Raw genomic sequence first — 23388 nt, forward strand, 5'->3', positions numbered from 1 at the left:
TTTTGCTGTTTAACAGATCTTTAATATCAGTAATGTAGGAAGTGACACCTCAAGTGCACAAAGCACAGAGACTGTAGTTTTGGAGGTTCTCCCATTTCAGACACAGAAAGAAAACACCAGGAAGAACATGCAATCAAACAATGATCACCTCTAGATACATCATGATGTGGTCCAAAAATACACATTGAAACAATTAATCAAATTACTGCAAACATAGCTTCTCTGAGTAAGGTTAAGATATTGCATTTGTAGTGTCTCCATCCAGCTTTGCTTCAGCGAACCAGTGGAGCCTGCTTGAGTGAGATGAGGACTGAGCGCATGCGGGACACATCTTTTGCCTGCTTACTAGACTTGGGATTAAAGTCACAGAGCTGAGCCACACGTTCCCACTCAGTGCCCGGAAAAACTTCTTCTGCATCATTCACAAAGGCTTCTTCAGCTGCCCTAAAAGCAATGCAATGCACCTCGTGTTAATGCCCAGCATAAAAGGCACTCCTACCCTCCTACAGGATGCAGTTTCTTCCAGCATGTTTTGTAAGAAATGTGACCTGACAGCTGCTTGTGGACATTATGGCCACATAAGCTCCCACTGCCCCAATCCTGGAGATGAAAGTAGATTGCAGTACTATGCTATGCACAAGCAGTGCAGAGGATCGCAGAGGATTGTGTAAAATGTTGGAATACAGGTGTTTGGTTTTAAGAATACTTATTGAGTCTTTGCCTAAGGAGTCGCCACACAAGCTTGTAGGAATTAAGGCACTTCTATGTAGGCATTTTATTTATGGAGAAATGCCCAGGTCTTAACTTAAGCCTCTGCCACTTATGGCTCATACTGGACATTTGCCAACTGGAAATTTACAACAGCCTGCAAGCATGTCTTTAACAAATGCCATTTGAGGATTTAAATCAGCCCCAAGGCCTACAGGCCATCATAAAACTATCTGCTGATGATTCCCAATGCTGTAGTGAAGCAGCATGAATCATAAGGAATTTAAGGCAGGAATCCCATGCTTGTGAGTGAAATAGACTACAGTGTTTCTTGGCAGAGGAGATGACTTATTTGAGGTCCCCTCACAGAACAAACATACTTCCCCTGCTCTCACCCTAAGGATACTCTAAGAAGGCTTTGTACATTATATACTGGATAGTGCCAGTGGCGTCCCAGCTGTATTATTTTGGCTTTTCTATACTGCCAATAGAACTGCTTCAATGCAGGGATAACACTCCAGCATCTAGTTTACATGAACTGTGGGGCCCTGGTAGCTGCCTGAGTGCAGAAGCAGTAAGCATCAAAGGATCAAACCAAATCCATCTACAACAACAAGCAATACAGAGAAAGCAGTGAAAATGACTCTCTCATGAGGGTTCAGCACTATTCACAGGGATGATAAGGTTACAGACACCACTGAAGACAAGGATCACTACAACACTGCTACTTTATGTGACATGACACTTTTAAGGGGCAGTGAAGATTTTTTTACTTAACTGTTCTAGGCTGTAGCAAGGATGATTTATGTTTGTGCTTAAAGGTGAAGAGAAGAAAAGAAACAAGGAGAGAAAGTTTAAGTCAGATATAGAAAATGAGAATGAGTTTAATGCAGATGATTAGCTGGCTGAACATGCACTAGTAGCTTAGCCTACATTCAGGAAACAGGCAGCCAGTTTTATTAGGCAGCACTTACACTGCACATTTGCATTGGACATATAACAATAAGGGTTTTATTGAAAAAAAATCTAACAAAACCAACTCCAGGAGATTTCAGAAAAGTTAAACACCACCTGTAAATCCATCATTTCACAAGTCTTGGTTTACATCTCCCTACAGTTAGCTGTGAATTTCACACCAAACCTTCAATATTAATGCATTCAAAGCCACAACACAGCTCACCAATACACCTTCTAAAGGTGTCACCTTAGAATCTGTGACATGTCCATCTTTCAATTCAAGTCTACAAATTAAGGGAAGAAATTAAAATACATGATCAAGCCAATGAACATTGCAATCCTTCTACCCCTCAGAAACTAGCATACTCCCTGGGGCTTGAAAGTCACAGCTCTGTTGTCACTGACCTATTAAGCCTGGCAAAACATCTACACTGCTCCTAATGTCTTCCCAGCAGTTTACATTGATTTCCCCCAATGCCACCTTCTTGTACTTTCCATCTGTTCTCTAACAGCCTCCTATTTCTACATGCATGCACATTTTCTACCCTGATTCACGTCAGGCAATGCCTTTCTACCTTCCTTAGCTTGTGAACCTTTATGTGCAAGCATTGCTTAAGTATTTTTCTGATAAGTACGCAAAGCAGGTTGTCACTGCCTATTACACAGTTAAACACTGCTTCTCTGTGGAAGGACTAAATACAGCACCCATTTGAAACTGCAGGCACTAACCCACACCCCCAACAAAGCATCTCGCAATGTTCACTGGCCTGGAAACAACTGTAAACCCTCAGGTCTAAAGAGTACTGAAGTCATTACCATAATTCCAGTGCTATGTACACTACATGACTTAATCTGAAAGTGCTAGGATTTGTGCAGTGCATACAGGAAAACTGCACTTAATACTCCAGACAAGAAGTGGTCCAAAAAGTAAATATTCAGAAGGCACCTTCAGACAGTCAGCACTATTTCTAATCCTGCTTATTATCGTGTTGACTAGCAAACAGAATTAGTAGTTAAGCAACATACACATAACCAATCACGTCAGCGAAGGGTTGTTTGTAGAAAGCTTCATCTGCCACCCTAGGTAGCAAGTAGTCCAACAGGCAGGCAAGCAGGCAGGAGAAAAGAGATAAAGATGAGAAGTACGGAACACAGCTGCAGGCAGTTTTAACAAGCACATTAACCTTGCATCACCTAGACTTACTGTAACAGGAAAGCAGTTACCACATGGAATGGATCAATCAAGCCATTGGTCAGAGGGGCAACACGGAAATTCTGCTATATCCTAGAAGTCTGGGTCTGCTAGTGTTAGCATTAGACTACTCCCAGAGGACAGAAACTACCATCAGGCAAGGGATCTCACCAGGGTGATGAGAATGCCAAACACTTCTGTGCAACACCTATTTAATGAGCTCTGCTCCAGACTCCATATCCTGCACTCAAACACTGGCCATAATAAAGCTATGAGGGTATCATGAATTCTGGCCACCAATTAGGACACTACTAATCCTGTTTCCCTTTCTTCACTCAACCAAAAGGTAGTGAATTCCTCAGTGAATGGAAGCGGCAAATCCATAATTCTGAAATTTAGAAAGAAGAGTAGTCTACCTAGGATTTTAAAAAGACAAACCTGATGGCCATTTTGATAAGAAAAGCAGTCTTTCAAAAAAACAAACTAACAAAAAAACACCAACAAAATGAACAAAGCAGCAGTTCATCTTGAACCCTGTGAGTTTCCAAAATATAAAGCAGTCTTGATGATTACCTGCACAAAATGAAGTGGGGATTTAAGAAGCAGTGGGTCTGTTCCATCACTTTTACCATCACCTAGCTTGAAGTCAAAATTCCACAGGGAACTTCTAAGAAAGTGTAAGAGCTTACTATTCCAGCAACTGAGTTATCACTTTCTACCACAGGACAAATAATTAGACCATTCAAACCACCACAGACACAGTCAGCATTTAGTTTTTCACTAGCAGAACTGAGTCATGTTATTTCTGAACTGCTTCCAAAAAAAGCAGCAAAAGATTTTAAGATATTTAATAAAATGACCTGCAGCAAAGATTAATTAGAATGCCACTTCCATAGGTTCTAAAGTAAGCAAGTAAGAATGCTAGTCTCAGGGTAGGTAACTGCAGACATTGAAGACCTGTGCAGCTGGGAGTATGACAACAAGCAGGTAGAGTAAAATATTTTCTGGCCCTGTTCAAGCTTCATGTCCTAAGGAATCTTCAGTAATACCTGACCATCATCTTAATGCTTCCTGGATATTTAATCTAGATTATCTAAGGAAAAAAGGTAGGTAGTAGGAGTGTTTACTTTAATGATCTGAAGGACTATTGCCTTAGGACATAGAAAAAGTATTCTAACCTCCCTTCCCAATTATTTTCATAACTCTCCTGATGGCTGGAAAAACTTTACCTGTTACTGGCTTTTGTTTTCTCAAGCTTTTCATCTTGCCTTGCATACCACTCTTCCAACTCTTTTATGGCTTTCTCTTTCCATTCTGCTTCCTGCTTTCGTGAGTTTGCATCTGAAGATTTAAGAATTGCTTTGTCAGTCACGTTTGTATTCAAATGCATCTTGCAAACATTTCAACTGATAGTTTAGGGTGTACTCTAGTTCAGGGTGTACTCTAGTTCATCAACTCAGGTAAGGGTTAGAAGATTTCCTGATTTACACTGTGAGAACTCTAAATACTACGAACATTCAAAGGATTCCCGTGCTGCGTAACTGGGACAGTCCACTTCAGTTTAGGACAGGCATTTTGCAGAGTAGTCCAGATTCAGTAAATCTGTAGGTCTGCAAACTGCTCAAACCAGAAATAGTCACCTTGCTATGCCAGTGCCAGAACAAGCTTAGTAAATCCTCTATGCTTAAACCAAGTGAAGGAACCTGGCACTCCACATACTTTTACACACAGCCTCCAGCTCAGGACAACCTCATCTGCTGTAACTAATACAAAAGAGGAGTAAAACGGTCAACTCTATCCAGAATTACATTTTACAGAAGTTTCTGTCCTAACAATTTCAAGCAAAGGCTCCCTGACCATATAAGTGGGAAGCACACCAGTGTGTAGTCCCTTAGACACTGTCTATGGGTAGGTACCACTGCATTTGATAGCTGTATTTAGTTTAGTTAATAATCCATTACTTTCTTAATTTAGTAATTAGATTAAGATCCATGCAACAACAGATGGCCTTAGCAATTACAAAATGAAAAACCTTTATCCCTTGAGATAAACTACTATTGCCTGCAGTATTTATTATCATCAAAGCTTAAAAAACCTTTTCATTTTCTGTCAGCTCATCTGTAAGTAAAGGTTCAGAAAGACACTTGCTTGCTGACTCCCACACCAGTCTTAAGTCTGCTTACTAGAAGACTTATCCAGGCTTGCTCCCTGAACTCAGGAAGCATGTTAAGACTTTGAAGAGGCAGTGTCATGGTTCAGAATTCTACTGCTTAAGGATCATAGAATGGCTTGAGTTGGAAGAGGCCTTTAAAATCACACAGTTCCACCTCCTCTGCTGTGGGCACAGACACTTTTCATTAGACCAGACTGCTCAAAGACCCCATTCAGCCTGGGACGGAGCATCCACAGCTTCTCTGGGCAGCCTGTGCCAGTGCCTCATTACCCTCACCATAAAGAATTTTTTCCTAATGACTAATCCAAATCTACCCTCTTTCTTTTTAAAGCCATTGCCCCTTGTAAACTACACACCCTTGTAAAAATTCCTTCTCCGGCTCTTCTGCAGATCCCCTTTAGGTACTGGAAGGCAGCTCTAAGGTTACCCCAGAGCCTTCTCTTCCCCAGGTAGAACACCCTGACCTCTCTCAGCCTGAGAGAAGCTGACATTAGGTTACTCAATAAATACCATGCTTACCAAGTTGCTCCAGGCGCTCCTTTTGCTTCTCTCTCCACTTACGAATACTTTCTGGTTCTGATTGCAGTCGATCTGCTTGGGAGATGGCAGAATAGCAGTCTGTGGGACCATTACTCTCCTTGGAGAAAAGGAATAGTAAAGTCATTTGTGCATAACAAGCAATTTCAGATAACTGCCTGCCAGCTATATAAAATTAAACTCTATTTGAACTGAGCCAACTAATTTGATGTTACAATGCATTTCCACTATTGAAAACATCTTACTACAGCTTACAACAGCATCAAAGGAAATTAACACAGGGTTTCCTCCAGAAATCAGAGATCAAACAAAAATTCAAGACAACTGGAAATACAGTGCCACAAAAACTTAGTGCCAGAACACTAAGCCTGCAGAACACAGAAGACAATGCCTAGCACCTCACTACACAGCTGTAGGCCAGATATTCTCTGAGTTCATCTCACCTTAAATATTTACTGAGAAAGTAATTTTCTCTATGGTTTTGTGCACAGGAGTACAAAACATTCTTTGCAGCTTATTTGTCTACTTCAAGAGACATTACCATACCACATTACAAAATTTGGATCGATGTATGCCACTTATAATGTATTTCAATATTTAATCACCAGAACAGTGAGAGTACTAGCATCCTTTTCACAATGTAACATCTCAAAGACTTGAAATTAATAGGGCTAATATTAATACACCAGATTTACAAAGCTAATGAATATTGTGGTATTTGCTACAGAATATACTCTAAGTTTAACAACTTCTATTGCTTCATCCTACCCCTACCAGAGTTAAGAAACACTTCTAAGAGTACCAGGTCGATTGCAGCTGACCACAGATTTGCCTGTACCTTGCCCCTCTCTGGACTCCTGTAGCCCTCAATGAAGGAATAATGCAAAGAGAAAAGGCTAGGCTGGTGCGACACCACCAGGCTTCACATTTCATCCAAAGAAAAATCAACTGGCCAGCTGCAGGGCCAGCTAGTTACAGGTAGCTAAAACCTAAGTTATGTATAGCCCATTTAGCCTCTTCTTTCTGATTGAGAGGAAGCTCTGTCAACAAAATCAACTGATCTCTTAGAATTCCAAATACAAAATCAAGGTATCTAAAGAGGGAAGTCTACCTTCTGTTGTACAAGGAAGCACAAAGGGCCTGTAAAATACAGGTTGTCCCATCAATCTTACAGTAATGCTGATACAAGAATGCCAGCAGCAGTGAAAGCTGTTTGTGTCTCCACAAAGCTCAGCAGTCACTTAAAACTCTAAGGAGAAGTACATTGCTCACATGTTGCTTCTTTCCCAAGTATTCATTTAATCAGGCTAACGAACCAACTGTGACACCAGGCAATGATGATGACATTGACAAACTGGTGTGAAATTCAATTACAACAAAGTGTTTGCCTTAGCATGCCTCATTCCTCCCTGACACCAATAAAGCAGGTATCTCCTCTTTTTGTCATTACCATGGCTGTCTAACATGCTTTTTCACACTGTGATTGAGCTTTTTAGCCATCAGCTTAATTTCATGCAACTTCATGTCTTCATGTCAGTAGGAATATATGCTTTCAGTCCATTCCTTGTAAGACTATCTTGATAAGAAAACCAGGATGCATGAATTATCTTTAAAGAGCAAGCAAATCTGAAAACTCTTCTTTAAACTAGGTAATCAGAACACACTTTCTTCTTTAAACTAGGTAATCAGAGCTTAGCAGCCAGTGCAAGCCAATGTAAAGTTGTATCACAGAGCCTGACAGTCAGCTTTACAGTGCTTATGTACTGCTAAGCCACATTTCAAAATGAACTGCTGCTTTAAGTGGCATCTAAGTTCAGAGGATGGGCATAATTGAGAAGACTGATAACTCCATTAGATGAGCTACCAGTATAGAAGACCATCCTCAGATACAAGACAAAATTACTAAAATTACTTTAAAGAAATGGGAAGTATTAGTCTATATTAAGATAAAGTTGTCAGAGTAGAACAGCACATTCTAAGTACAGAATACTTCTATCTTACCTGATAGATATCCCCATTAACCACTCCATGAACAGCATCTGTAAAGAGGTGATTTGTTTAGTCATTTGAGAAACATAGAACAGCCAGAGTTACTGATTTCTGTATCTTATATAGGAAGCTTTACTAAAGGAGGTAAAATGTAGGAGTTGTGAAAGTGAATGTTATTTGATACCCTGCAGGGACACTTCCTTGTCCCTGCACTTTTTTGGACAGGCATGAAAAACCAAGTGAGCCATCGTTCTGCAGAACCAGAAATACAAGGTCATTTCTTCATCATGAGATATTGCTTCTAACAACATAAAAAGCAGAGCTGATACTGGTGAGAAGCTGCTACAGACTGTGTTCTAAAGCTACTCCCACTCTGTCCTCCCTCTCTTAGAAGCTGACTACTACACAACTTTTGAAGTTAAGAAGGACGACTACCAGTTTTTTAGTGTCTACCTGGAAGATTAACAATGCTGCAGCCAACAACTGTTAATACTTATCCTAGTGTTGTTATCTCCTAATTAACTCATAGATAGAGCTAAAATTCCTAGCAAAGTCATTTTTCTGCTACCATCTGTGATGACATGCTTGAGAGCTTCTACTTCAGTTGCAGCATTATTATCCCTAAAGGGACAGTGGCAATACAGCCGTAGGGAACAAATAATAAAATAAATAAAACAAATAATAAAATAATAAAAAAGTTTGTGAGTCAAACTTTTAAGTTTTTGAAACTATTTATATCTCTGGACTATACAAAATAAACCAAGATTTTCAGGACAGGATTTTTTTGCTAAATCTCAGCAGGGCATCTCTCTGGAGCAGTGCCACGTAACATCTGTCTGCGTGCTATACCAAGTACTCATGTTACTCATACCACCATGGATAAATCTCTCACACAAAAGTGTTTCCACCATAATACACCCCTCAGTCAGAGAAGTGACTGTACCAAAGAGTAAGCAGAAAAATCTTATCAAAAGGTTATTTTCCACCACCTTCTTAAAAACTGATAGCTGACTGACCCAAAACTCAGCAAGTTACTGTGTTGTATCCTCTTGTTTGTGGCTAGGTATGCACCAGTCTCATAGCTCTAGAGAATGGCACACAGAAAGTTCTTTAAACTCCTTTATCAGTGAGCTAGGCAAGTGTTTTAGGTCTTTATCTCTGAGCCCTGAAGAGCAATCATTAACTGTGTTATGTAGAGGACTGTAAATTCATCAGTTCAAGAACAGTAGTTAAGTTGGAGGATACTAATCCCCAAGAACATAGGTACTAACTTTTGCATGGGAAGATTCAGATTAAGAAAAAAATAGCTTTTCAGTTATATTTTATATATTTTATATTTATATTTATATTTATATTTTATATATTTTATATATTATATATTTTATATTTTATATATTTCAGATATTTTATAACTAGATTCCCATAAGTGAGAGATGGTTGTTACTTTGTCAGATTCCTACTCCTTTGCAAGGTACAGGAGGCCTTTATAAAGACTAAAGTCACCCACTGGGTGAAATGGCTCATAAATGTTGAGGATGCTTCCAAGAACAGTGATAATATGATTTTCTTGTCACACCATTGACAGGAAAACACATCCACTATGGTCTTCACTACCCAGGCTGACAGGTAAAAGTAACAACATCATTGTCTAAGGCTGTGCCTGATGAAACAAACACATAGGTTTGTCTAAGGGCCATTTTTCTACACAGAAACAGACACTAACAGACACTGAACTGTGTTTCCAGAGGGCACCCAGGCTACAAGCATTATCAGGATTACAACAAATTTCCCATCTGTTCTGAGCTCCCTAGAACTTGCAATTAAGCTGCAGAGTCAGCATGCTGACTGAGCTTATCACAAGCAAAAGAGGAAGCAGAATTGTACCATCATGCTGTCATATGCCAATAGAAGTGTCCTAACTGGAACAAGACCAATAGTCAAGCATTTCTTCATTTCAGCTCTCCAGTCTTCATGCTTGTATAACTAAGTATCAAGTATAGAAAAACTACCTGTCTGTCAGCTTTCACATCAATAATCAATTGTGTATCAGGTTTTTCTGTTCACAGAAACATGCAATTTCATAAGCTTCCCACAGAAAAAGCTTAAATACTGATAGCACCATCATAACATTCTTAGCAGCCATGAACAATGAAACCCCTCTAAAGTTTTCAAAATCCATCCAATTCTATCATAGTACTGTATCTCCTGAAGTTAAAATCCACATATTTAGAACCATCTCAGTTAGCAATGAACCATACTCCTTGTTGTTAGCTTTTGAACTTAAGATAAACTCTTGCAATGAACACATATAAACATCTACAGTTCTGCAACACATGCTGACAATATGGTAATAATGAACATTCATACAGCAACACAGATAGTTTTTAGAGTCTGGAAGAGTCTGGAGAGGATAAGTCATATCAGCTGCCTCGCATTTACAGGAGATACAACACCCAAGCTTGCCAGAAATAGAAAGGTTGCATTAATGCCCTCCACATTTACTACAGCTTACAAAAGAAAAGGCTGGGTAGTTGGAAGATAAATACAAAACCCATTTTGTCACTTTCTAGAAGTTCTAGAAGTGAATATATGGCCTCAGAGGTTTATCACAATGATGATCACCTATTCTGAAGGCTGCTTCTGTCATTTATTACCATTCAGTACCAGCTGGACTAAAAAGAAGTTAGCTTAGCCTTGTTCACCAGCCTCTCTAAAGTCTTATTATCAATGCAAAAGAGGACTTATCTCAAACGTCAGAGGCAGGGGTTTGCAGTACACTGAAACATTTTTCTGATACTCTTTTAAAGTAGAAGTATTTTTAATGAGTTACCTTCAGCATCTCTTTTAAATAATAAGTACTCTAAGTACAGCTACATTCAATGAGCTAACACCTCTAGCTAAAGTGACAGAAGAACATAAAAGTTTCATATATTCTGACATAAAGTTAAGTAACTTCACCACTCAAGGCCTAGTTTACCATCCTTTTTCTTTTAGGCACAGTCATGTTTTCCTTTTACCTACCTCTAACCCATAACATGATAAGAAAGAATCTTTCACAAAACTTTTGTTTACATAGTTATGCAAGAACCTAGAGAATAAACAATTTTTCTAGCCACAACTTAGTCTTGCACCTGTGTGTAAAATAAAAGCAAGCAGCTCAGGAAGAGTGCTTCTTTCCAGTTGTTTTAGTTTAATCTGCTGTCCTATCAAAATCCATTAGTTCCCTCATTTTCAATACAATCAATAGGCTAGAATTAAAACACACCTGCAATAGGTTCTATAATTTTCCAATAGAACAGCTTCTGTAATTTCCACCTTCTGTACATTTCCGCTAGTATTCTCTTGAAAATAAAAAAATATAGATTTTTCTGTCCTGATTTCATAATAATGCAGAATCACTAACACAAGTAGACAGATATCATTCCTCTATCATGCTTTTCTCAGTGCTGTCTTATGGGGCTCTGAAGCCTCAGATGTTGATTGCATAGCAAAACCCAGATCAATAGGTGTTCAAACAATTAAGAAAAAAATCAATTGTCACAGACAAGAAATCTTTCTGTCTGTGGTGCTAACTACAGAGATGGGAGGAATCAATTCTTTCCTAAACTATTTTGAAGCAAATTTATACTCAGTTCCTGACTCAGTTCCTGAAAGGCTATTAAATGAAATACCTAGACAAACCACCAGACACAATTAATTTTCTTAATTGCTAGAGGCTCATGAACATCTTTTGAAGACAAATATAGTTCAATCATATAAAGTTCATCAGTCATATAATTAAGTTCATATAAAACTTACAGAGAGTGAAAATGTGAAAGTAATGTTTGAGACTAGTCAGCCTGCATTAAACTTGTGTTTTGCACACTTGTTAACATACATAACTGCTTGCCTCTGAATGAAATGCCCCACAAGAAGCTGCTCAACAAACTGCCATGACAATTTGTATTGGCTTACAGGATCTAGAAACTACACATTTCCCCTTAACACTTTCTTGCTCAGAGAACACAGTAAGTGAACCAATACAACTTCAAGACATCCTATTGTCAGAATCCCACTGCAAATACACGGACATTGATTCATCACTGAAAAAGAAATGTCATAAGACATCACATTACCCATACCTAGGCAACAGCATTGTATTACTTGATTTATGCAGTACTCTCTGCCTTCTGAAGCAGGGATTATTCGCCTTCCAAGGGAAATAAGATTAGGTTTTTGCATGCTCAGGCAGCTTGAATGACATGGCTGTTTACATAATGAATGGCCTACTGGATCAGGCCTGGATCAGTATTGCCACCATGATCATGGCAACATGAAATTATGCTGTGTGAGAGGCACAAGCCTGGCAACGTTCCACCATTCCCCCATACTCACCCAGTATCCACCATTACAACAATTAACAAAATTCTAAAAATTGATCTTTTCAATTCATGAAGCTCACTTCTGTCCATATATTTGTCTAATTATTTACCAAGAGACTGAAATGGAAAGAGTGTTGATGAAACACTATAGTTCTCAAAAGTGTATTTCAAGAAGCTGATGACTGCTTGTCATTACATCTCAACTTAAGATCTTCAAACTTCAGATGGGAGCTGCCCAAGTCATTACTTTTTTCCCAGTATTTAGAAAGAACTTATCCAATAGACCTGTAAATAAGGAGTTCAGAAAAGGTTACGGTTAAAAAAAGTAAATCCACAAATCCCTGGTCATGATGCTTAAGGATTTACATAAGAACTTGCATTGTTTCAAGACGAAACTTGCATCCACCTATTCAATTACAGAAGAGTTTAATGAGCTAATATGCCAGAGACTACAACTGTCTGATATTTATTAAGGTACTGATCAGATGATAAGAAATGTCTAACATAAATGGAACAAAAGTCATTAGATTATTTGTCACCATGCCTGAACCAGTACATTTTGCATGGCTGAAGTCTGTGCTTTTCAACATGGAGAGAGTGTACAGGCTCTGACAGTCAATAAAGATCGATTTTTGTTATGTTTTGGTTTTTTTGTTAAAAAACAGGACCACTAAAAGTCCACAAGCATCATCTACCACACCTATTTAACAGGCCAGAGCATAAATGCAATCCCAGTGTATAAAAGAAAGCAAAATGACATATAGTTCCTGCTTAAAGTTCCCAGATCTTTAGATCATATTATTGTATTTATTATTTTATTAACTTCTTCCTAAAGTTCTCCAATAACCCTTTTTCACTTCATGACAAGTCAACTTACATGACTTGAGAAAAAGAGCTTGAAAGGCAGTTTAAGAACTACGTTTAAATATCAAGCCAATCTAGAAGCATTGAACAAATCAACCTTTTAACAAGAAAACACTTTGCAATAGTCAGCACTATATGTATGTAGAGAATATACTCTTCTAGTTGTTCTAGTACATTGTGGGAAAAGTCAGTGATAGATTTCCCAACAAAATTCGTTTTCAAACAGCCACTTTAATGTTCCAGAGTCTGTTTGGAACATAAAGCCCATGTAAGGCAAGATATCTGTCTCAAGATTCTGAAAGTAAGAAGGGAAGTGACCATTGTGTCTGTTTCTGCACTATACATAGAATACGGAAGTCAAATTATGTATGATACCAAAACAGGATGGTGTTCTGATAACAATTATCCTCAAGTTCTTGTGCTGGGCAAAATAGTCCCCAGTAAATACCTTTTTTTCAGGAGTATGTGATCCATATGTTTTTGACTTTATGAGTGAGCTGATGTTAAGGGCAGTGCTACCTCTAAATAAGCACCAGAAGGTCTGCATTACCCAGTTTATCTAGATGAGTTTTATTCACTGAGATACTACAAACCTGTCCCCTCATACATAAGATACACCAGTAATTTCTGAAACCAGGTTGTAAAATGAAGACTTAATTCTAAAGATATTTCGACAGTGAACTGGGGAGCAGTTCAACTTAGAAGGAGAGTGGCATCCTACTGCAAAGACAAACGGATGTCACATGAGAGCAAATATGCCCCTGTGGCTCTGGTGACAAGTAGCAGAAAAGTCTTCTGAGAGTGTTGTAACATCAACCCCTTTCTACTCAGGCTTCAGTTAAAACCTTTCATAAGGAGAAGTGCTTATTTTGGACTACTTTAGCCACCATCAGGCTATAACCCACACTCCTCAACACACAGCTCCCACCCTTCTCCAAACGCGGGTTCTGCAGTGTCGGGTTTGCTACATTAAGTACAAAGGTTACCAAGGAACAAAGGCTAAAGGTTTAGTAAAATTAAACATTAGCTTAACTGCTCTTATGCTTAAAGCCTAAGATCACCCCCGCCGAAGACAGAAACTCAAGTGGCGGATTTATCCAGCTTCCAGAAGCCTCCCTTCAGACAGGCTCCCGGATTAGCCGAGATCAGCGCCACTCGCTTAGGACACGGGCACTCCTTAGGCATCTTCAGCGGACACCAGCCGTACCCCAGGGAGCAGGAGGGCGCTCCCCGGTGGCACCGCGCACCCAGGATGGCTCCGACCCACCCCAGGACCACCCCCGGGCAGCGGGGCCCGCTCGGGGCAGGGTCCCGCCGGGGCCGGTCAGGGGGAGCCGGGACCCCTCAGCCCCAGCCCCGAGGGTCAATGGAGCCGGAACCCTTCAGCTCCGAGGGTCAGGGGGAGCCGGGACCCCTCAGCCCCAAGCCCCGAGGGTAAAGGAGACCCGGGACCCCTCAGCCCCACCCCGCCCGCCGCTCCAGCAGGGCGTACCCGCGCCGAGGCCCTCGGGACCCTGCAGCGCCTGGGGCACCTCGCCGTTCTCCAGGATGTCGTAGCCCTCGTCGTTCTCGATGCCCGCGATCTCGTTCTCCTGCTGCGCCAGGAAAGCGGCGGCGGGATCCTCCTCGCCACCGTCGGGCATCCCGTTGCCGGCAGGCGGCTGCTGCGGCTGCTGGGCACCGAAGAGCTCCATGTCCGCCATGGGTGAAGGTGGGCAGGCGGCTGCGGCTCCGCACCGCGCCTACGCCGGGCGGCAGCGCGGAAGGGGCGGGGCCGCCCGGCCTGCGCCAATGAGCGCCGAGCATCGCCCGCCTAACCCAATCAAGCGAACGGCTGTGGCGGGGCCTGCGGAGCGCGGGCCAATCAGCGCCCAGAGAGCAGCGAGCGGGCGGGGCGCGGCGCGGCCGCGGCGGCCGGACCGCCGGGTGGTACCGGCGGGCTCCGCTCCATCGGGGTCCGCTCCTGCGGGATCCGATCCTGCGGGCTCCGCTCCATCGGAGTCCGCTCCATCGGGGTCCGATCCTGTGGGATCCGCTCCATCGGGGTCCGCTCCTGCGGGATCCGATCCTGCGGGGTCCGATCCTGCGGGCTCTGCTCCATCGGAGTCCGCTCCATCGGGATGCGCTCCTGCGGGATCCGATCCTGCGGGCTCCGCTCCATCGGGGTCCGCTCCATCGGGGTCCGCTCCATCGGAGTCCGCTCCATCGGGGTCCGCTCCATTGGGATCCGCTCCTGCGGGATGCGCTCCATCGGGGTCCGCTCCATCGGGGTCCGCTCCATCGGAGTCCGCTCCATCGGGGTCCGCTCCATCGGGGTCCGCTCCATCGGGGTCCGCTCCATCGGGATCCGATCCTGCGGGATCCGCTCCATCGGGGTCCGCTCCATCGGGGTCCGCTCCATAGGAGTCCGCTCCATCGGAGTCCGCTCCATCGGGGTCCGCTCCATCGGGGTCCGCTCCATTGGGATCCGATCCTGCGGGATCCGCTCCATCGGGGTCCGCTCCATCGGGGTCCGCTCCATCGGGATCTGCTTCATCGGAATCGGCTCCATCGGGATCCGCTCCTGCGGGCTCCGCTCCATCGGGGTCCGCTCCTGCGGGATGCGCTCCATCAGGATCCGCTCCCGCAGGATCGGCTCCATCGGGGTCCGCTCCCGCGGGATCCGCTCCATCAGGGTCCGCTCCATCAGAGTCCGCTCTATCGGAATCCGCTCCATCAGGGTCCGGTCCCGCGGAATCCGCTCCATCGGGATCTGCCCCCGTGGGCTCCGCTCCATCGGTATCGGCTCCACAGGGGTCCGGTCCCGCGGGATCCGCTCCATCGGGATCAGCTCCTGCGGGCTCTGCTCCATCGGGATCCGTTCCATCGGGGTGCGGTCCCGCGGGATCCGCTCCTGCGGGCTCCGCTCCATCGGGATCGGCTCCATCGGGGTCCGGTCCCGCGGGATCCGCTCCATCGGGATCAGCTCCTGCGGGCTCTGCTCCATCGGGATCCGTTCCATCGGGGTGCGGTCCCGCGGGATCCGCTCCTGCGGGCTCCGCTCCATCGGGATCGGCTCCATCGGGGTCCGGTCCCGCGGGATCCGCTCCATCAGAGTCCGCTCCATCAGAGTCCGCTCCATCGGAATCCGCTCCATCGGGGTCCGCTCATGCGCACTCTGCTCCATCGGGGTCCGCACCATCGGGATCCGCTCCTGCCGGCTCCGCTCCATCGGGATCGGCTCCAACGGGCTCCGCTCCATCGGGATCCGCTCCTGCCGGCTCCGCTCCATCGGGATCGGCTCCAACGGGGTCCGCTCCATCAGGATCCGCTCCTGCGGGCTCCGCTCCATCGGGGTCCGCTCCTGCGGGATCTGCTCCATCAGGATCCGCTCCCGCAGGATCGGCTCCTTCAGGATCCGCTCCCGCAGGATCGGCTCCATCGGGGTCTGTTCCCACGGGATCCTCTCCCTCTGGGTCCACTCCATTGGGATCCTCTCCCTCCGGCTGTGACTGGACTGGGGTTGCCCGTGCCAGCCTGCCAAAGCACAGGCACTCCGCTGGGACCATCAGCAACTTAGAGACAAATTCGACCCCTCAGAATATGTCCAAAATATCTGTTGTGTGAGCGAAAGAAATCATCTTTCCCTGTGTCAGACACTCTCTGTGTCTGACACAGGGAAGCTTAAGTCACAGAAGCACAGAAGGTGTTGGTAGGGGACCATAGTGTGTCATCTGGTTCAACCTCCCTGCTTAAGCAGGGTCATCCCAAATCATTTGGCACAAGATTGTGTCTATATGGTTCGTGAATATATCCAGTGAGGGAGACTTCACACTATCTCTGGACAATCTGTTCCAATGCCCAGTCACCCACACAGTAAAGCTCTTTCTCATGTTCAAGTGGAATTTACTGTGCATCAGTTTTTGACAGTTGTCTTGTGTCCTAGCAGCTGGCATCACCAAGAAGAGCCTGGCTCCATGCTCTTGACACCCCTGACTTTGGATATTTATACACATTAATGAAGTCAGTGTAACTTCAGGAAGCATTTGTTCTCTTGATCATGTGTTGACAAAATATTAATTGGAAGGGCAGTGATTTCTGATTCAATTTTTTTGACAGTTACTGTCATAATGTTCCTGTATCTGGCTTACAACACAGATAGAATCATACAATTGTAGAATGTTAAGGGATTAGAATGGACTAAGAGATCATCTAGTCCCAGCCCTTGCTGCCTTGGGCAGGGACATCTTCCACTAGAGCAGATTGTTCCAGGCCTTATCCAACCTGGCTTCAACACTGCCAGGTTTGGGACATGCACTACCTCCCTGGGCAACCTGTTCCAGTGTCTCCCTGCCAGTAGACTAAATAATGTCTTCCTCATATCATACCTAAATTTCCCTCTTCCAGTTTATACCCATTATCCCTCACCCTGTCACTACAGTTCCTGACACTGACTCCCTCTCCAGTTTCCCTGTAGTACCCTTCAGATAGTGGGAGGTTGCACAACCTTTTCTTCTCCATGATGAACACACCCAGCTTCCTCAGTCTGTCATTTTAGGGGTGGTGCTCCAGTCCTCTTACCAACATCATAACCTCCTCTGGCCTTGCTCCAACAGTTCCATGTCTTTCTTACACTGAGGGCATTGGAACAGTGTACAGTACTCCAGGTGGGGGTCTCACATGAGGAGAGAGAGGGACAGTCACCTCCTTTGACCTGCTGGCCATGCATGTAGTTTATTGGTATAGCAGAGAGGGAGGGGAAAATATTTCTGTAAAAAAGGAGAAAGTGACACTGACAGCCCTCAGGCTGGCGCAGCTGCTACAAGAAGTACTTGTTTATTTCCGTTTACATGTTGCCTATAAATCTGTGTGTATCTTTTATGAAACGTTAGAGGTAATGCCATCCAGGCTTATGTTACAGTCCCACACAAAGGTTAAGACATATTTCAGAAGGAGGCCAAATTCAGAGAAAAATTTAACTCTGAAAGACAGTTGTTTCCTATGTTAATTTAATGGGAGAGATAAATCACATGCTCAGTTACACTTTTCCCCCCATCAATATAATTTGCTAGAGGAAAAAAGCACAAGTAAATTCCTATAGTATGGCAGAGAGCTCCCTTCACCTCATATAGTCAAGTAAAACATGTGCCTAGTTATTCCTATGAAAACTCAGAATATGGTATGGCAGGAGGCTAGACTTTCCTGTATTTAGTCTCTCACAGAAAAACAGCAAGGTTATTTATTTTAAATAATCTCCAGCTGCCATGGGAAAGCTAAAAAATTAAAAACGGTAGCAGTAAGCAAGCCCGTAAATCACAACAGGAGACGATAAAAATGAAATGTCATCATGAAGTGTATGCCATGCTCTCACAGAAACTTGCTGAATTTGTTCCAAAAGTTCTTCTAAAAAGATACTCCCACATTCATTTTCATCACTCTTCTTTCCTTATATGTAATAAAGGAATATTGCGATACTTCTCTTTAACTATGACTAGTGAATGTTGGATGACTGACTAGTTATTTCCTTTTTTTTTTTTTTTTGCATTACCACTGCCTCTTAGCCCTTTGGGGGATTTCTGATGGCACAAACACAAGTAGGACATTGAGATTTAAAATGAAAAGCAAATCCAGTTACTTGCTTGTCTAAAAATAGCAGAATGGGGATTAAGGAATATGAAATATAAGCATAATAGCAATTTTTCAAATGGCCCAAGAAAATTATTTTCTGTGTTCTATCAGAATGAGTAACTGAATGTTACTGCTTTAGGTGCAAAGGAAAATACAGTGAGCCATTAGATCTGTTCTGATGATGAATTCAAAAATTTTTGTGTTATCTATCATTCAGATGCACTATGAAGTGTTCTTGCACTGACAAAGCTATTATTACTTTTCTGCTTTTTTACCCTGTATAAGAAGTCAAGATACCTCCTTTTCCAAAGCAGGTGTTACTCCTCAGAGAGTAGAACAAAACATAAGAGTAGCATACCCTTTGTTATTCATCCATAGTGGCTTGTTGATATGTCACACTGAGGAGAAGAGTTTATTACAGAAATATTGCAGAATAAACCCTTATAGAAATATGAAAATGCAAAAAACTACAAAGGAGTGTCAGGATTTTTCTGCTTCTCTCAATTCTTAAAAAAATTATCAAATTTAATTCCAGTTTCTATATATACTGAGGTTTGGTTCAGAAGTAGTATAAAAATATGTTTTTGAGAATTTATGAAAATATGGGTTCACAATTCTGCACTTCCAACATTAAGAAAGTCATTGCAACAGGATAGTGGGATTTCTCTGACTCTTTCACAATGTTTTTGATTTAAGAAATTAAATAATAAGTAGAACAGATGTTGTTAGAGGAAAAAAAATTGAAATGCAAGTTCTTACAACACTCTGTAAGTATGCACATGAGAAAGGCATTACAGAGCTGACATCTGAACATGAATCACTTCTCAGGAAACCTCTCTAACTAGAAGCTCCCTGCACAAGAGCCCACAGTTGGCAGCAAGCTGAAGGTGAGAGCACACAGTGACTAGGACTTGGTCCAGTTCCATTGAAACCAGCTAAGAGGTTTCCTCAGACTGATGATGACTAGCAATTTTCAAGCTATAGACAGAATTTAGAAAAAACTCCCAGCTTTTCACTTATGAGAATCTAGTATTTTATAACTAGACTATTGTATCAGAAGGATGGTGCCTACTTGGGGTCAGATTGCCACTCCTTTGCAAGGTACAAAAGCCAAAAGGAGCTGGTTTGAGAGGCACATAATGCTACCAGCATCAGTCCACTCCACAACAGCTACCCTGCACATCACATCAATCTGGAAGCTCCCTCAAAGCAGATTTTTAAAGGTCACTGCACATACACTGACTTGGGTAATTTACAGCTAAAATTAACAGTTCTACTAAATGGGTTTATGAAGACTAAAGCCCACAAAGAAAACATTTGTACACGTCACTGTCATTCAAGCCCGTCTGCACTACAGAGTCATGCTGCAGCTGTTCACCTTGTTTGGATGGGGTTGGATTTAAAGCCAAGCCAGGGTCTATAACTCAAATTGACAGTAGCAGCTTAGATAAGCCATCTGCCCGCTCTGACTACCTAGGAAGACCAAAGAGCAATTCTCCTTTTCAGACAATCAAACTGGAGACATGTTTATTTCCATAACATGTGAGAGAAGACAGTCTTTAAAAATATGTAGTTGCCATCCCCAGAAGAAAGGCAGTTTTTCATGAGAGAGGCTCCTTGGGTGCACCAAGTCACCTGCAAGGCAGGAGGGTTTGAAGTGGCCCACCCTTACTTCACATGTATATTGACAAACGCATCTTCTGCTACAAGACCTCCAGTACCATGGCAAGACACACTGCTTTCAGTTTCTCAAGCTGATTTGCTGCCATGATAATTTAATTAAACGGGGTCACGAAGAGATGCTGCTGGTAGTGTTCACACTGTTAAACACAAACATCCCAAGATAAGAGGCGCAGCTGCTTTCCAAGGAACAGCTAATAGTCTGTAAAATAAGGAACATACCTACAACTAATAAATATGTGGTGCTATGCCACTTTTTTGTTGCTCTGACAGCTGTATCTAATAATCACAGCTGTGCAAGGTATTCAAACAGAATCTGAGTATGCAGAGAATAGACATTGTTCCCTATCTAAAGGAAGCACAGAGCTGCTCAAAGATGAACAGAGTGGAGGGTTGGACTGCCAGAGCAGAACAGTAGTAAGTAATATGACAAGAATAGTATAAAGAGGCAGGTTTGCAAATACAGGGCCAAGATACTTGAAATTATATTAATATTAATTATAGAGTAAGCAATATCATGAAGGTAAAATCTTGCAATACTTGAAGGTAAAACATTTTGTATGGATACAGTGGGCCTTTCCTTAACACAAAAGTACTTCAGTCCTTTAATAATCTTTGTTGTCTTGCCCTGGACTCACTCCAGTATGACCATGTCTTTCTTGTTCTGTGGGCCCAAAACTGGATTCAGTGTTCCAGATGTGCTGAATGCAGAGGAAGGATAACTTTCTTTCACATGCTGGCAGTGGTCTTCCTAGTGCAGCCCAGGATGCTGTTGGCCTTTTTCATTGTAAGGGCATATTGGTATATAACAAGCTTCTTGCTCCCAAAGACCCCAAGGCCCTTCCTTGCCAAGTTATTCTCCAGACCCCAGAACGTACTGATGGCTGGAATTATCTTATCCCATTGTAAGACTTCATGTTTCCCATTGTTGAGCTCTATGAGATTCCCCTCTGCCCAATTCTCCAGCTTACTAAAGTCCCTCTCAGTGGTAGCACAACCCTCTGATGTAACAGTCACTCCTCCTGGGTTTGTATAATATGTGAACTTGCTGTAGCAGCACTCTGCTCCACCATCCAGGTTGTTAATGAAGAACCTCAACAGTACTGGCTCCACTCTCATTCCCTGAAGTATAATGCTAGTGAATTTGCTTCCACCTTGATTTTGTGCTACATATCACAACCCCTGGACCTGATTGCTCAGATAATCTTCAATTCACCTCAGTATTCATTTATTTATCCCATACTTTGTCAGCTTGCCTTGTTAGAACATTGTGAAAGACAGCATTAAAACCCTATTATAGCCAAGGTAAACAATGTCTCATTGCTCTCCATTCTTGCAGCAGGCAAGGCAACTCACTGTGGAAGGTTATCAAGTAGGTTAAGCATGACTTTCCTTCCCTAAGTGCATGGTGGCTACTTCTGATTACTTTTTGTCCTTCTTGAGATTGGAAATGGCATCCAGGATTAGTTGCTCTGTTATCTTCCCAGATGCTCACCTGAAGCAGGTTGGCCTGTTGCTCTGGTGATGTTATTTTTTGACTTTCTGGAAGATAGGTGTAGCACTTGCTCTCTTCCAGTCTTGAGGGACAATCTCAGTTGCCATGGCCTTTCAAAGATTATCAAGGTGGACTCCCAAAGACATCAGTCAGCTTTATCATTGGCAGAGTATGTTCGGCCTATTTGTTTACGTGCTCCTTAAACTGGTCCTTCTCCACCCAGGGAAAGTTTCTTTGCTCCAGACAATTTCTCAATAGGTTCAGCCTACTTGGTTGCGGGGCCTTGAGATTCTTGAAGTTTAGGAATTTTTTATTTCAACAGACATAATAAAGTGCTCCAAATTTACTTATAATACAAGGTGGAGAGTTTAAGTATACACAATCCAGTGTAGAGATAGGTGTCTTTTTTATAGTTGAAACAGTAGTATGTGGCTCCCCATGGATCATTACTTCCTCAGAAACAAAAGAAAAACTAGAACTAGGTTTTTGATGCCTTACCATTTGTTTCCTGAAGAGCATCAGCTTTGCTAAAAGAGTCAGAGGAAATGCACAAAATCTCTTAGAGCATGTTGCATTTCCATAAAGAAGGTGAAGTCAACATTTTTGTGGTGTTCTGAGAGGTGTATGAAATAATAAGGGAGAATATGCTTGAAGAGTCCCTTTTAGTTCTTGGTACAAGACTCATATTATCAGGAAGAAAAAGCCCTGTGTAGGGGCAGAATAAAAAAGTACCTATTTGCAGGTATTTCTGGAACACATTTTCAGGTCATTGATTCTCCTTTTCAGGATAAAGGCTTATTACAAAAAAAAACCAACCAACCAACCAACCAACCAAACAAACAAACAAAAAAAAAACCACCAAAAAAAACCCCAAAAAAACCCCACCTCGTTACCATGCAGAACTGCTGAAGCCTGCAAGAAGTCTCAGATTCCTGCCTTATTAAATTTGTTTAGTCTACTCTTGGCTGGCATCCATGTCAACAAGGAAGATGATTGATGTCATTGTGAGGCTACTCAATCATCTTTGAAATGCCAGTTAGGAGGGTTCCTTATGCCTGAAATGCCTGAATAAGGACAATTAACATTCACATCTTCAAGAACAAGTTCACAGAGAAACATTTTGAATTCCTCACTAGTGAAAGATTAAACAGAATCTCCGATTCCACAAAGCAATGGCTTGTATGTTTGGCTTCACAGTTTCTTGTTGTAGAATGTGCTGCATGTGAAGTTCTTACATGCAAAGGAAGACTTGTCAGCCTGCCTGACAGAACTGTCCTGAGAGAAAAATTAATTTTCCACAGATGATAATTTCCTAGCCTGTCTGACAACTGATTGCAACTGTGTAGGTAATAAACATCTTTCTATCCTATAATCTCACCATCATCTTCTCTGACATAACTAAATAGACCTATTTAATTTACAGCAGAAATTGTAAATTCCCCCAACGCCATCAGAAGTATTTAGTGAAAAATTTTACTTCGGTAGTATATTTGAAAATGTATTCAGTAAATTAGTTTTCTGTCAAGTTTTCTCGACAATCTATACTACTTTTTTGTTCTACAGTTTGGATTCCCAAGGCTACTTCACAATACATTGTCTTCGTATTGTACCAGTTCTGAATGTGGAACTTCTGCTGCTCCTAAAGTAGTAAAACTAATTGAAATATTAGCAAATAATCTACCACTTCTTTTATGCATTACAGTCCTGTCAGCTTCCTTAAAAACAGTGAACCAGTGGCCTTTTCTGGGTTTGATTTACAGACACAAAAGCATTCCATGAGGTGCAGAATGAGTATTTTAACTTCCCCAACCCAACACAGGTCACA

The 23388-nt window shown here is 42.5% G+C and overlaps 1 protein-coding gene across 4 annotated transcripts; it reads right to left on the minus strand.

Moving 5' to 3' along the window:
• CLTA (clathrin light chain A) lies at positions 1 to 14527 on the minus strand. Of its 4 annotated transcripts, XM_021533865.2 has the most exons (7): positions 14274 to 14527; positions 7569 to 7606; positions 5550 to 5667; positions 4087 to 4198; positions 2692 to 2745; positions 1487 to 1522; positions 1 to 444 (listed from the first exon to the last, which is right to left on the minus strand). In XM_021533865.2, the coding sequence occupies exons 1-7, from the start codon at positions 14482 to 14484 to the stop codon at positions 273 to 275; spliced, it is 741 nt and encodes a 246-aa protein (XP_021389540.1). In that variant the 5' UTR covers positions 14485 to 14527; the 3' UTR covers positions 1 to 272. The 4 variants fall into 4 exon arrangements, with proteins under 4 accessions (XP_021389540.1, XP_085422800.1, XP_021389541.1 ...); XM_085566674.1 differs by lacking the exon at positions 2692 to 2745; XM_021533866.2 differs by lacking the exon at positions 1487 to 1522.
• Between the last annotated feature and the right edge of the window lie 8861 nt (positions 14528 to 23388).

Source organism: Lonchura striata, chromosome Z, assembly GCF_050655825.1.
Source record: "Lonchura striata isolate lonStrDom1 chromosome Z, ASM5065582v1, whole genome shotgun sequence".
Lineage (NCBI taxonomy): Eukaryota > Metazoa > Chordata > Aves > Passeriformes > Estrildidae > Lonchura > Lonchura striata.

Bases quoted from the DNA above. Each gene is read 5' to 3' on its own strand.
- CLTA (XM_021533865.2), bottom strand. From the start codon at position 14,484: ATGGCGGACATGGAGCTCTTCGGTGCCCAGCAGCCGCAGCAGCCGCCT. The intron at 2,746-4,086 runs GTAAAGTTTTTC...CTTGCTACCTAG, and splicing joins AAAACAAAAGCCAGTAACAG to GGTGGCAGATGAAGCTTTCT. The intron at 445-1,486 runs GTTAAGTAAAAA...CATTGCTTTTAG, and splicing joins CCTTGCTACAGCCTAGAACA to GGCAGCTGAAGAAGCCTTTG.